This window comes from Meles meles, chromosome 2, assembly GCF_922984935.1.
Source record: "Meles meles chromosome 2, mMelMel3.1 paternal haplotype, whole genome shotgun sequence".
Taxonomy (NCBI): domain Eukaryota; kingdom Metazoa; phylum Chordata; class Mammalia; order Carnivora; family Mustelidae; genus Meles; species Meles meles.
Window position 1 is genome coordinate 144,292,084 of NC_060067.1, and position 13,368 is coordinate 144,305,451.

Sequence of the window (13,368 nt, forward strand, 5' to 3'; positions counted from 1 at the left end):
TTTTATTTGTAAGAATTTCTTATATATTTAGGATAGTAAGTTCCTTGTTAACTATAGGTGTTCCAAATGTATTCTCCCTTTCGAAAGTTTGTCTTTTAATTCTCTTAATGGTGGCTTTCATAAGCACAGATCTTTAATTTTAAAGAAGTCCAGTTTATCAGCATTTTTTTCTTTATGTTGTATTTTGTGGGTTTTTTTTTTTTCCCCAAGAAATCGTTGTCATTAAAGATACTATGTGATCTTATGAAAGCTTCTAGGAATGTTTAGGTCTTGTCTGTGAACCATTTGGAATTGATTTGTTTGTTTCAGGTTGAAATAGAAGTCAAGGTTAATTTTGTTTTTGAAAAAATCCCATCTTCTTCCTCCTTAATGCAAAAGTGCCTTTATCTTAAATCTCGTGAGCATATATGTGTGAGTCTGTTTCTGGATGTTCTCTTCTGATTCACTGGTCTGTTCATCTGTGTTTTCCCAGGACTACACTGTCTTGATTAATATATCATTCTAAAGAGTCCTAATATTTGGTGGTATTAGTCCTCTGTTAATACTATGATTATTGTTATCCCTCCTCTTTCTTCCTCCTCTTTAAGAATGTCTCAGCTTTTCTTTGTTCTTTATATTTTCATATAACTGTTAGAAACAACTTCTCAAATTCCATAGAGGGACCTGCTAGAATGGGATTTATTATAGCTGTACCTCACTTTGTGGAGAATTGATACCTTAACAATATTGAGACTTTCATTTTCATGAATAAGGTATGGTCCTTCTTTAATTCTTTTTGTATATATATAGAATTCTAGACCTTTGGTTAGTTCCTCCATATTTTGATGATTTTTAATGCTTTTCGAAGTAGTACTTAAAATTATTTCCACTTTTTGATTAACTATTAAGTAGAGTGTAGTAGATTTTTCTGTATTTTATATATCACTTGTGGTGATCTAAATCACTTCAACCTAGTGATCTCTAATTTTGGTTCTTAAAGCCAACTTTTTCTTACATCAATAAAGGTACATTAGTCTTCTTTCACTATTTTTTAAATTGTTTATCTTTTTGAAAAATGACTTTCAACATTTATGCAACCTTATATTGAAACTGCATTATGTTTAAACAGCACATACTTTAAAAAAATGTACCTGGGGCGCCTGGGTGGCTCAGTGGTTTAAGCTGCTGCCTTCAGCTCAGGTCATGATCTCAGGGTCCTGGGATCGAGTCCCGCATCAGGCTCTCTGCTCGGCGGGGAGCCTGCTTCCCTCTCTCTCTCTCTGCCTGCCTCTCTATCTACCTGTGATCTCTCTCTCAAATAAATAAAAATAAAATCTTTAAAAAAAAAAATGTACCTGACAATAATTGTGTCATTACATCTGTTTACTTTCTATATTTTCCTGATGCATTTAGGCTAAAACTTACCTTCTTATTATCTGTGTCCTTTTTGCTTGCTCCATATTTTTTGTGTTTCTTTCTTCCTTTTTTTTCCCCTTTCTTTTAAGCTAAATGATTTTCTTATTCAGTTTTTTTCCTATTAGTTTATTGGTCATATGTTATTTTAGATGTCTTTTGTGGTTGCCTAGGGATTGAAACATGAATATTAGAGTTGTTAACATCTTAAATAAATTGGTTCTTTCACCAGTTCATGGACATGAAAGAACATTACAACACTAATTCCTTTTAATTTCTCTTGCTTTGAGTGCTATTGTATACTTTAACATTATGATATTTTTGAATTTTAGAAGTCATTATTATAATTGTTACATTCATTATTCTTTTAGATTTACCCATGTTGACTTTTCTTTTGTTTTCTACCTCCCTTGTGTTAAATCAATCTGATATTATTTTCCTTGTCTGAAAAACTCCCTTTAATGTGGGTTGTCTATTGACAATTTCTCTGTTTTGTTTCTCATTGAATGTGCTTATTTTGCTTTTACCAGAGAGGAAAATTTTTCCTCTATCCTCTTAGGTTCTTATTTGGGGGCCTGTGAATCATCCTGACAAAATTGCCAAGAGAAAAGATTTTTTTTTTAAATTCATGAATATTAAGAGAAGTCATAGAAAAATGTGACTCAAGAAAGACCTTAAATTTTGAGGCTTTATACCATCTTAATAAGTGAGGGTGAAGAGAGAAGGGCATTTAGGGAAAAACAAATGACTTTAAGGAAAGATAAATGGACGCTTAGGAGAATAGATGCGAGATAAGATAGTTTTGAGACAGTGTGCCTTTCGGCAGTTTTTTCTCCAGGTGCTGACTTCTAAGCTCTAGGTAATAGGCATATTTCTTTCTTGGTTGTGAAACTTCAGTGGAGAGGACTTGTGACAGATGAATTCTTTCGGGAGACTGTGCTTCTAGGCAGATAATGGGAGTCCCGAAAAAAGACTCTTCACAGTGGTATGTTTTGGATGCTTTCACTTTTATTTTTAAAAAGATATTTTGGGGTATAGAATTCTTAGCTGCTATTTTTGTTTAGCACTTGATAGAGATCATTGCATTCTTACCTGGCTTCCTCAATCTTTTCATTTTATTTATTTATTTATTTATTTATTTATTTTTTGGCTTCCTCAATCTTATTGTTGCTCTTTTGAAGGCATATAGGTACCCTTACCTCTTCCACTTACTCCGTCCCTCTGGCTTTTATGATTATTTTCCTTTGACAGTTTTATTATGACAAGACTATGTATGCTATTCTTTGATCCTCCTTTGGCCTTTGTAGCACTTCAGCATATGGCTCACTGGCTTTCCCCCCAAATTTTCAAAAAAATATTTCCCATTATCTCTTCAAATGCTGTTCCTTTTGAATTATTTGTCTTTTTTCCTTACTCCAGATATACTCATGTTAGACCTTTTTACCATGTTCCATATATCTGGGTTTTTTTGGGTCAGGTTTTCATCATTTTTCTTACCCTGTGGTTCTGTTTAGCTGTTATTGATTTATTCTTCAGTAAAGTACTTCTTTATTTGAGTTTAATAAGCTGGTAAATCCATTCTTAATTTCATTTTTGTTTTGTTCAGTACTTTAACAGTTTCCAATCTCTACTGGAATTCTTTTTCTTAGAACCTATTGTCATGAACCAGTAACTACATTTTTTTCAATATTCAGGTATGAAACTTTACTGTCTTGATTGTCTTGAGTTGTCTTCTGTTTGATTTTCATTCCTTTATTGTCTCTTTTTATTCCTGTTAATTGGTGATTGACTGTTGGAAATTATATTTATAATTACAGGAGTAAATGTAAGTCTATAGGTGATGATATCTTCCTCTAGGGATTTCCTTTTGATTTCTGATGACCAGTTAGTCTGGGTGTTGATTATTTTAATTTAGGACTGAGATGATTCAAGGCTGGAGTTTTTATCTTTATAAGAGTTTGCTTTTCTCCTGTGTTGGTATATCTATTTCTTTTCTCTTTACTTTGTGAGATTTTGAAATTTTTGTTTAGCTTTTTGGCTCCCTCATAATCTAAGTACAGATCACTATAATGTTGTTTGAGTGTCTGTTTTAAGTGTCTATGGGGACTGGTTTCCTAGGGTATACTTGGGTTCCTTCTGTAAGCCTGGATAATCTACTAGGTTCTGTATACCTTGACAGCTTATCACATTCAATTTTTGTCTCCTAGCTCTGTAAGACTAACTCTGTTTTGCTTCTCTATTTCCACATCTGAAAAGTAAATGTTTCAATAAAAAAGTCATGCTGAATGTCATCTGTGTGCTTTCTTCTCTAGGATCTTGGCTCCTTAAATCGTGGCTGCCTTGTAAACTCTCCAGTTCCTTAAAAAAATATTAAAACACAAATTTAATCCAGCACTTTTAGTTTTTTCAGATAGCTAGTTGGATGAAAGCTAATCTACTATTGCCAGAAGGATAACTTTTTGCTATTATATTCTTTAGTTATTTAGTGTGAAATAATGGTATTTCATTGGGTATGGTGACAGGAGAGTAAACATCCTTTCCTTCCCCAAATAACAAGATACATTGACGTTGAGCATTGATTAATCATATATGTTGTGTGTGTATACATTTATTTATTTGACAGTATTCATCTCTTTGTAGGTTGCTTAGCCAAACAATGAAGGATCATCTAGTAAGAGTAGCAAATGAAGCTGAATTTATCCTGAGCAGGCAACGTGCAGAGGATATTCACAGACATGCAGAATTTGAGGTAGGTTAAACATATGGTTGGTGTGAGGAAGTTGCCATTTTTAATGGTAATTGTGGGAAACTGCATGGATAAAATGGTCTAAGCAACCATATATCATCAAAAAATTAAATACTAATTTTTGGGAGTCATGGGAGATTCTGGGAAGATAGTACAGGTTTCTGTAGCCCTCTATTCTCAACTCCTTTTTATCTACAAGTTGCTCATGGCAGCTTCTGTGTTTGGTTGACCTGATCTTAACCATGTAAGTGGGTTTGGCTCTGGTAGTTTTCCTTTAATGTGAGTTAGTGAAGAACTTCTGCCCTCCCTGGGCAAGGCAGAGCTAGTTAACCAGAAGTGACAACCAAGCAGAAATGAAAATTGCTTTAGTAGAGAAAATATCTTCCAGGTTCTAGGGAGAAGCTGAAACTCAGAGGCATGAAGTTTCTTTACCTTTGAGGTTTGAGACCATGCTAATATTTGTAGCTGAGGAAATGAGGGAGAATACAGCTTTCTTTTTGAGTCCTCACAGGGGGAACAAGTGACAGACCCATAATGGGACCACTGCTTATCTTGGCAGTTGTGCATGAACATGTGTAACGAACGTGAAATCACAGAGGAAATTAATGGTGCGATGGGTATATAAATTACCAAAATTCACACCTAAAGTGAAGTAGAAAATTTGACAAGAACATTTTCTAAGAATTAGAAAAGAAAAAATTAAAAAGGACCTTCTGGGTTCTTTAGAAAATGTTAAAAACAGATAATTCAAATGTTGCTGATACTCTCCGGTACCTTAAAAAAGATGCGCTCCTAGGACATTTTATACAACTGTCACAACATGAAACTCTAGAGGACCAATTTCATTTAAGAATCTGGATGCAAAATTCTAACTTAAAACTTGAACCAACAATTTAACAACACAATGAAAGAATTTTATAGTGTGTCCACTTAGAATGTACTCATGGAATCCACAGATGGTTTAATGTTAAGATATTTACCTATAAAATAAATTATTATCAACAAATTAAAAATAGAAAAATCATGTGAAGGTATCAATAAATATAGAAAGAAGCATATGATAAATTTTAGCAGGCAGCCCTACTGTATATAACAATTTGAATATGATAAAGACTTATTAAACATCATTTTCAATAACGAAAGCCATTTTTATTAAAATCAGAAAAAGAAAAGTGATCCCCGCTATCACTGTTATATAACATTTTCTGATGTTTTTGTAAATGTAAGATATAGTTAATGTAAATGACAGAAAAGAAGAAATAATAATAATTCCAGATTGCTAATGCTATAGGAAAAATTAAGAGATTCTTGAACATTTTTCTACCAGAATTAATAAGGACTTTGGTAAAATTATTGGATATAAGGTGTTGTACATAAACAATGAATCATGGAACACTGCATCAAAAACTAATGATGTATTTTATGTGACTAACATAGCACAATTTAAAAAAAGAAATATGCAAAAAAATAGTATCATTTGTTTGATGAATAGCAAGCAGTAATCACTAAGAATGGAAATCATTAATATAGTCTGTTTATAGTTAAGACAAAATACTATTTTGGGTCAAATTCTGTAAGAATACACAGATACTATTTGGAACAAAACTACAAAAGCTTAATACAAAACAAAATATAAGCTACTGGAAAATCATTCTATGCTGGGTTGTATATGTTGCTCTGTGTGTGTGTTTATGTGTGAGGGGAACAGACAGAATCACTATTTTATTTTGAAATAAATTGACGCTTAAAAGTTGTAAGAGTAGTATAAGAACTCTTGTTCACCCCTCTTCTAGATGCTATGATTCTTAAAGTTTTATTACTTTACTTTTAAAAATTTTTTAATTTTTTATTAATTATTTTTATTAACATATAATGTATTATTTGCTCCCAGGGTACAGGCCTGTGAATCGTCAGGCTTACACATTTCATAGCACTCACCATATCACTTACCCTCCCCAATGTCCATATATTACTTTACTCTTCTCCCTCTTTTTTGTTCTTTTTGAATTTGAGAGCAAGCTGAAGTCATAGTGATCTTCTATTTTTAATTTCTTCAGTTAAAATTTTCTATGCTGTTCTCTGTTTTAATTCTGCACAGTTCTGTATATTCTACACAGTTATTAAATCAGAAAATTAATGTTAGTTATAACCAATATAAGTGGTTATTATTTAATCTACAGACTTATTCATGTTTTCTCCATAATGTCCTTTATAGTCAAAATGAGATAATTTTAATGTCACAAAAATGTCAGTTTTTCTCACATACGTAAATTCAGTGCAATATCTATTACTATACCATTCATTAGAAAAACAGTGGAGTAATTTGACACTTAAATATCCATTTCAAAATGTCCAGATATTAAATACTTCCAAATTATATATTCAGATATCCAAATATCCAGATAAAATGGGAAAATAAATGCTTTTATACAGCCGTGACATTTATGAAAAGAGAATATTGAAGATGTACTTGCCATTCTAGATATTCAGTCCTAATTAATGCTATAAAAGATAGCATATACAAAAAAAAAATCTTCCCTATGGAATAAGGAAAAAGGCATGAAAGATGACACAGTATATATGTCAGAAAAATATTTGGAAAGCTATAAAAGTGGAACTAAGGCATATGAGGGAGATTTCTAACCAAGACAAGCACTTAGAAACTGTAAAAGTAAACAGCTCTTACTATATGTAACATTAACCCGAGGAAAGATATCAACAACATGTAAAGATATAATGGAATGTGGAAAGGCTATTAAATTAACATGTTCATTATATTAATAATTTTTATGAAATGATGAGCAAAAAATAACCCAAAGAGATATACTCAGAGAATTTTTTTTAAAAAGATTTTATTTATTTATTTGACAGACAAAGATCACAGGTAGGCAGGGAGGCAGCCAGAGAGAGAGGAAGGGAAGCAGGCTCCCTGCTGAGCAGAGAGACTGATGCTGATGAGGGGCTCGATTCCAGGACCCTGGGATCATGACTTGAGCCGAATGCAGAGGCTTTAACCCAGTGAGGCATCCAGGCGCCCCTGCAGTCACAATTCTGATAGTACTTGAGTGATTGAAAATATTTAAATGGATTCAGTACCCCCTTTTATTAGTCATAGTTTATTAAATCTAGGCTTCTTTATTTTTTAATTTATTTACTTTTACAGATTTATTTATTTGACACAGAGAGAGAGAGAGAGAGAGAGAGAGAGAGAGAAAGAGTGCAAACAATACAGGGGCAGTGGCAGGCAGAGGGAGAAGCAGGCTCCTGCTGAGCAGAGCACCTGATGGAGGGCCGGATTCCAGGATCCTGTGATCTTGACCTGAACTGAAGGCAGACGCTTAACAGACTGAGCCACCGAGGGGCCCCTAGGCTCCTTCTTTAGACTCAATTCATATTTGGCTAGGTTTCATCATTTTTTCCCCCACAAGGGTTCATGTGTGCTGTACACTGAACATTTTTTCATGTTTAAGAACATTTGCCTTCTGTCTTTATATTTGAATGACATCCTGATGAGTTTACTGTTCTTGGCTAACACTTGCAATCCTTTAGAAATTTGTAGACGTTCCTTCTTTGTCTTCTGGTTTTAAATGTCCTTTCAGAGAAATTTGACGCCAGCCTGATATTAGCCCTCAATCGATTATTTGCTTCTATTCTGTCTGAGATTTCTTTATTTGCCCATGAAGTTCATCTCCGTAATGGCAGTATGGCTCAGTATTGAACATCATTTATCAAATTTTCCTGGAACATGGTCTTTTGTTATTATCTGCAAATTCACATTTTTCTTTCAGCTCTTGAAATTAAATTTTGAAATATTTTTTAAGGTTTTTAAAAATTTATTTATTTGAAAGAGAGTAGAGCTAGCAAGAGATAACATAAGTCAGGGGAAGGGACAGAGATAGAGGGAGAAGTGAACTCCCCACTGAACAGGGCATCTGGTGCGGGGCTTGATCCCAGGACCCTGAGATCATGACCTGAGCAGAAGGCAGACACTTAACAACTGAGCCAGTGCATCCCTGAAATATTTTTTCAATTTTATTTTCTTCTTCTTTAGTTAACAATACACTCTATGTCAGATATATCTTTTTGTCTTTCATATCTATCAGTTATTTCTTGTTGTACCTTCTTTGATCTCTAGCAATCAGCAGTGAAAATTTTAGTGTTTCATTTTGTTTGTAATGCCCGATGTTTGTAATTTATTAGTCTCTAATGATTTTTTTTTTAAGATTTCATTTATTGATTTGACAGAAAGAGCCAGAGGGAATGGCAGAGAGAGAGGGAGAAGCAGGCTCCCCGCTGAACAGGGAGGCTGATGCCGGGTCCATCCCAGGCCCCTGAGATCATGACCTGAGCTGAAGGCAGACTCTTAACCATCTGAGCTACCCAAGTGCCCCCAAAATGAAAACACTCTTAAGAATAGAAAGAAAAGAACAAAGGAATAAGCAAAAGATGTTCAGCATTGTCCACATCTTCAGACAAAATAACTTCCAATTTCAAAGTTTTTTTATAGATCCATGATGTGCTCAATAATAAAATAAAATTCATCCTTGCAACAATATAAAGACTGGCTAATACTTCTCTCTGTTTTATTCTTTTGTTTTTTTAAAGATTTTGTTTATTTATTTGACAGAGATCATAAGTAGGCAGAGAGGTCAGGCAGAGAGAGAGGGGGAAGCAGGCTCCCTGCTGAGCATAGAGCCCACTGCGAGGCTGGATCCCAGGACCCTGGGAATCATGACCTGAGCCCAAGGCAGAGGCTTTAACCCACTGAGCCACCCAGGTACTCCCTCTCTGTTTTATTCTACCACACAAGTGGGCAACCATGATAGGGAGAGAGTGGTTTTTTTTTTTTTCCCTTAATGATTATGTTTTGTTCTTTATTTAGGTCTTTAACTTTTCTCTTTATTTTATTAAATTATTTTAACTTTTTTTTTTTTGGTATTTAAGTTACATTTTTGTTCGGTTGTTCATTAGAAGAAGGTAATCATAGGGTATTTCTTTTTTTTGTCACATTCTCTTAGGAGTCATTCTCATTTGTATAGAATCTTTCAGTTTTATATAAAAATTTTATTAGGTCATTTTTAATGTATTCATTGATTGGTGATATATTTTTGCATCACTACCATACTCTTACTTTTCATCTTGTTCACTCTTTGAATGTTTTGTCCAGAAAATCTGTTGGTTTAGACAAATAGACAATCTTAATCACTTTTTCCTTTCTCTCCAGTATCGGTAAAGCTAATTTTTTCCCTTTTTGAACTACAGTTTGATGTTTGCAGTTTGATATTTGTCCAGTGTTGTACAGCTTATTGTGAAGAGAGGGAGAGAGATCTTTGAAATAGATGAGGAGGACTTCTTAGCACACCTAAGTTTTGCTTTCTTTTGTAGGATTTTAAGTATCTTCTTCCAGGTTTGTTCCATCTTATTAGAAGTTATGGACAGTTCTCATCAGGGAAAAATGTGCTTAGGTTTTGAATCATAATCCATCATTTCAGAAAATAATCTCGAGTCTACTTATGTCCTGGGAAATTAGTCTTATATTTTTGCCTCCTTGCTTCATCAGTTTTTGCACTGTAGATTTTTCTAGCATCTTCAGTTAGAAGATGCAAGGAATAGTGATACGTGCTCAGTTTGTTTCTCTCCATATGTGAAGGTGTTAAGAAAAATTCTCAGAATTTTTGTCAACTTTATAGTATTGCTTTGGGCACATGGGGCATGGTTAAGAGCTAACTTTGTTGCACCCTTAGCTCTAATTCTGATATATGTTTATTTTCTTCATGACAACCAATTATTTAATGTTTGGTGTTTTATGTTACGTTCTTTTTGTTGCTTGGTTATTTTTATTAAATTTTTTTGTTAAAAAATATTTTTTGTTTACAAATTTTTTAGGAATTGAAGGAAGAAAAAAGTTTTTAATCGCCATTTCTGCCTACCATTCTGCCCTGGAACTTAATCCTTAGTGTCCTTTCTAATTGATTATGGAGAAGTTATGGTGTAACTCTGGCTTGAGATTGTAGTTCATTCTTTAAAAAAAATTTTTAGATGTGAAGTTGGTGGTGTTATATGTGTTTTTATAGGTATGAATGAGCGACAATGAGGAAGGAGAAAATACGGAATTGAAAAGAGGAAAAATACTTATTAAACACTGTGTTATGCAAGAGATTGAGGTCATAGGACTGAGACAGTGTGTGTGCACGTCTTCTCGCACACAGTTCAGATGAGTGATAATGGGAACAACAGTAGCCCATTATGCATGAATCCTTATGTTGTGTGAGGAACTTTATGGGTGCTTCGTAGGTTTTAACTAATTTAATCTTCACAGTAAAACCCTGAGGTAGAACTGTTATATCTTATTTTATGAATGAGAAAACAGCATAAAAAGAAGTTACAACTAGAATCCATATCAAGGCAATTTATCTCTTCATCTGAAATCTATGTATTTGGCTTACATTTTATTAGATTTCTGTAGAATGTGTAAATAGGATTTAATCTTTGTCAAACACAGCAGTTTTATTCTGAGCTATTTAGTTTCATGCTTTATCTGGTACAGTTTTTCATTTAAATCTTTATCATCTTGCTATGAGATTTGCAATATAGTATAGTAATATTATAAAGCATGATAATAAAATACCAAAATAAAAACAAATATTTCTAAACAAATTTTATTGTTACTTAAATTTTTAATAGAATATATTTGTTCGACTCTTCCATATGAGATTCACTTTTAAGAGACCAAACATGTATTTTTTATATACTAGTCTTTTATTTTCATAGAAAAATAATTCCCTTTTTTATATCAAAAAACCCCAATTAATTGAGGCATACTCATATTTAATATATTTCTAACTTTATTGCTCTGAAATCTTAAAATACTCCATATGATGCATATTTTTTCCTAGACAGCTTATATTCTAAAGGTTATCTATATTCAGCCTTGAATTCATGCTATGCAGCTTTTAATGATATATCTGAACTTTATCTACTGCTTATTACTTCTTCTGCAAAAAAGAGATGTTGTCATGTATTTAATATACTATTTTTAGTTGTAAAATAGCTGACTTGTTTCATTTATTATCAAGGAATTGGTGACAATGTAGATCTGAAATGCACATCTCTTTAGTTCATTATCTGATTATCATTGGAGTGGGATATCTTTGACATTTTCTGATTTTGATTTATGTAGCTGTTCCTTACATGTCATGACATCATTGATTAGGTATACATCTTAACTTTTTTTCTTAATCTTACAGCTGTAAAAGGAATATTTATTAGAAACTATGTTGTGTAAAACATTAGGCCCTGTTTTGTAAATGTGGTATATATATTGAGTATACACAGTTTACAACACTTTTTATTAAGTTTTGTCTATCAAAATAGTTTATTTAAACTCATGACATAGCATAGCTATAAAACTTGTCATCAAGATTGTTATGTAACAATTTAATTTTTAGGCAACCGCGGAAGTTAAAATCCACTTTAATAAGAATTCCTTAATGTCTTTTTGGCTGATGTCCCTTTGAGTTTCATGTACTGTACAGTAGAACTTACTCACTTAGCTTCAGTAAAACTGCAAACTAGTGGCCAGTCAGCTTATTCGAAGCAATAAAAACAGATGTTTTTATGAGAAAAGGACCACGAAAAAACTTGATTAATTCTTAATATAGCAATCTGTACATTTTTCTTTTTTTAAATATTTTATTTATTTATTTGACAGGCAGAGATCACAAGTAGGCAGAGAGGCAGGCAGAGAGAGAGGAGGAAGCAGGCTCCCTGCAGAGCAGAGAGCCCGATGCAGGGCTCGATCCCAGGACCCCGAGATCATGACCTGAGCCGAAGGCAGCGGCTTAATCCACTGAGCCACCCAGGCGCCCCAATCTATACATTTTTTTAGATGAAAGATTTAAATATATTTTCACATTAGTGAACAAACTATTTTTCAGTAAAATAGTGAACTTTTTTTTTTTTTTTTTTGGCCAGTTAAATACTTTGAAGAGTTTAAAAATTAATAAATAGTTCTATGGTATCACATTTATGCCCATGCCAAAGATAAAATAAATCCTTTTAATAGTCTTTTGAGGTAAATATTGTTATTATCATCACCAAACTTTTACAGATAAGGAAACCTGAAGTACAGAAAAGTTAAGTGATTTGTTCTAGGTCATACAGCTAATATGTGGTAAAGCTAGGATTTGAATTCATGTCAGCGACAACAAAGTTGTGACTACTTTGCTTTGTGGCCTCTCTAACATCTTCTGTTAGATGATTCATTACACATTTTCTCATTTCAGCACCACAACAGATCTGTGAAATATGTAGGATAGATTGAGAAAATGTGATTTGGCCTTGATCACATGGCTAGGAAATTGATGATTTTGAGCCAGAGCCCAGGTCTTGTAACAGGGTAGTCTTGTGTCCCCCTATCTTTGGATGATTTCATGGCATCTTTGAAGTGTTTGTTGTTGAAATAATATAATATTCAACATATGCATGACAGTTCTGAAGGAATATGAAACATATTTAAAAATGTAATATTAGAGACTTAAACTAACAATTTAAAGGTTAATTATGGTGAGTTATCCAATTTATCTTTTTAATTTTTTATCTTTGCATTTTTTTGGATTGGTGGTCATTTCCTTTATTTGAAATAATGTTTATTTTTCTAAGTATAAAAGTGATACATGTTTATTATAGAAACCTTAGAAAATAATGAAAAATATAATGAAATGTTATCCATTGTGTGGTTTTAACATCTGTTTATCTCATTTGTTTTCTTTCAAATTTAACTTTAAAAATTACAGACTTGGTGCGCCTGGGTGGCTCAGTGGGTTAAAGCCTCTGCCTTTGACTCAGGTCATGATCCCAGGGTCCTGGGATCGAGCCCCACATCGGGCTCTCTACTCCGCGGGGAGCCTGCTTCCTCCTCTCTCTCTGCCTGCCTCTCTGCCTACTTGTGATTTGTCTCTGTCAAATAAATAACATATTAAAAAAAAATTGCAGACTTTATGAGAGGTTGCAAAAGTATTCAAGCAGTCCTATATACCTGTTATCTTTTTAAAATACACATATATTGACTTAGTTACTGAAAGTTACCATTCACCAAATTACACTCCCAGGGAGATTTGAAAATATTTGACATTATCTATTGACAAATACTTTGTTTTCTTCCCTATACTATTATAAAAATGTTGCTATAAACAGGGGTATTCATATCCTTTGAATTCATGATTTTTATT

General features: G+C 33.1%; 1 protein-coding gene across 7 annotated transcripts in view; it reads left to right on the forward strand.

Moving 5' to 3' along the window:
* Nucleotides 1-13,368, forward strand: part of LRBA (LPS responsive beige-like anchor protein) — a 759,801-nt gene that overhangs the window by 321,340 nt on the left and 425,093 nt on the right. For all 7 annotated transcript variants that reach the window (XM_045989499.1, XM_045989508.1, XM_045989525.1 and 4 more), the window contains exon 36: nucleotides 4,033-4,141. In XM_045989499.1, coding sequence (XP_045845455.1) covers nucleotides 4,033-4,141 — 109 coding nt within the window. The remainder of the gene's footprint in view (nucleotides 1-4,032; nucleotides 4,142-13,368) is intronic.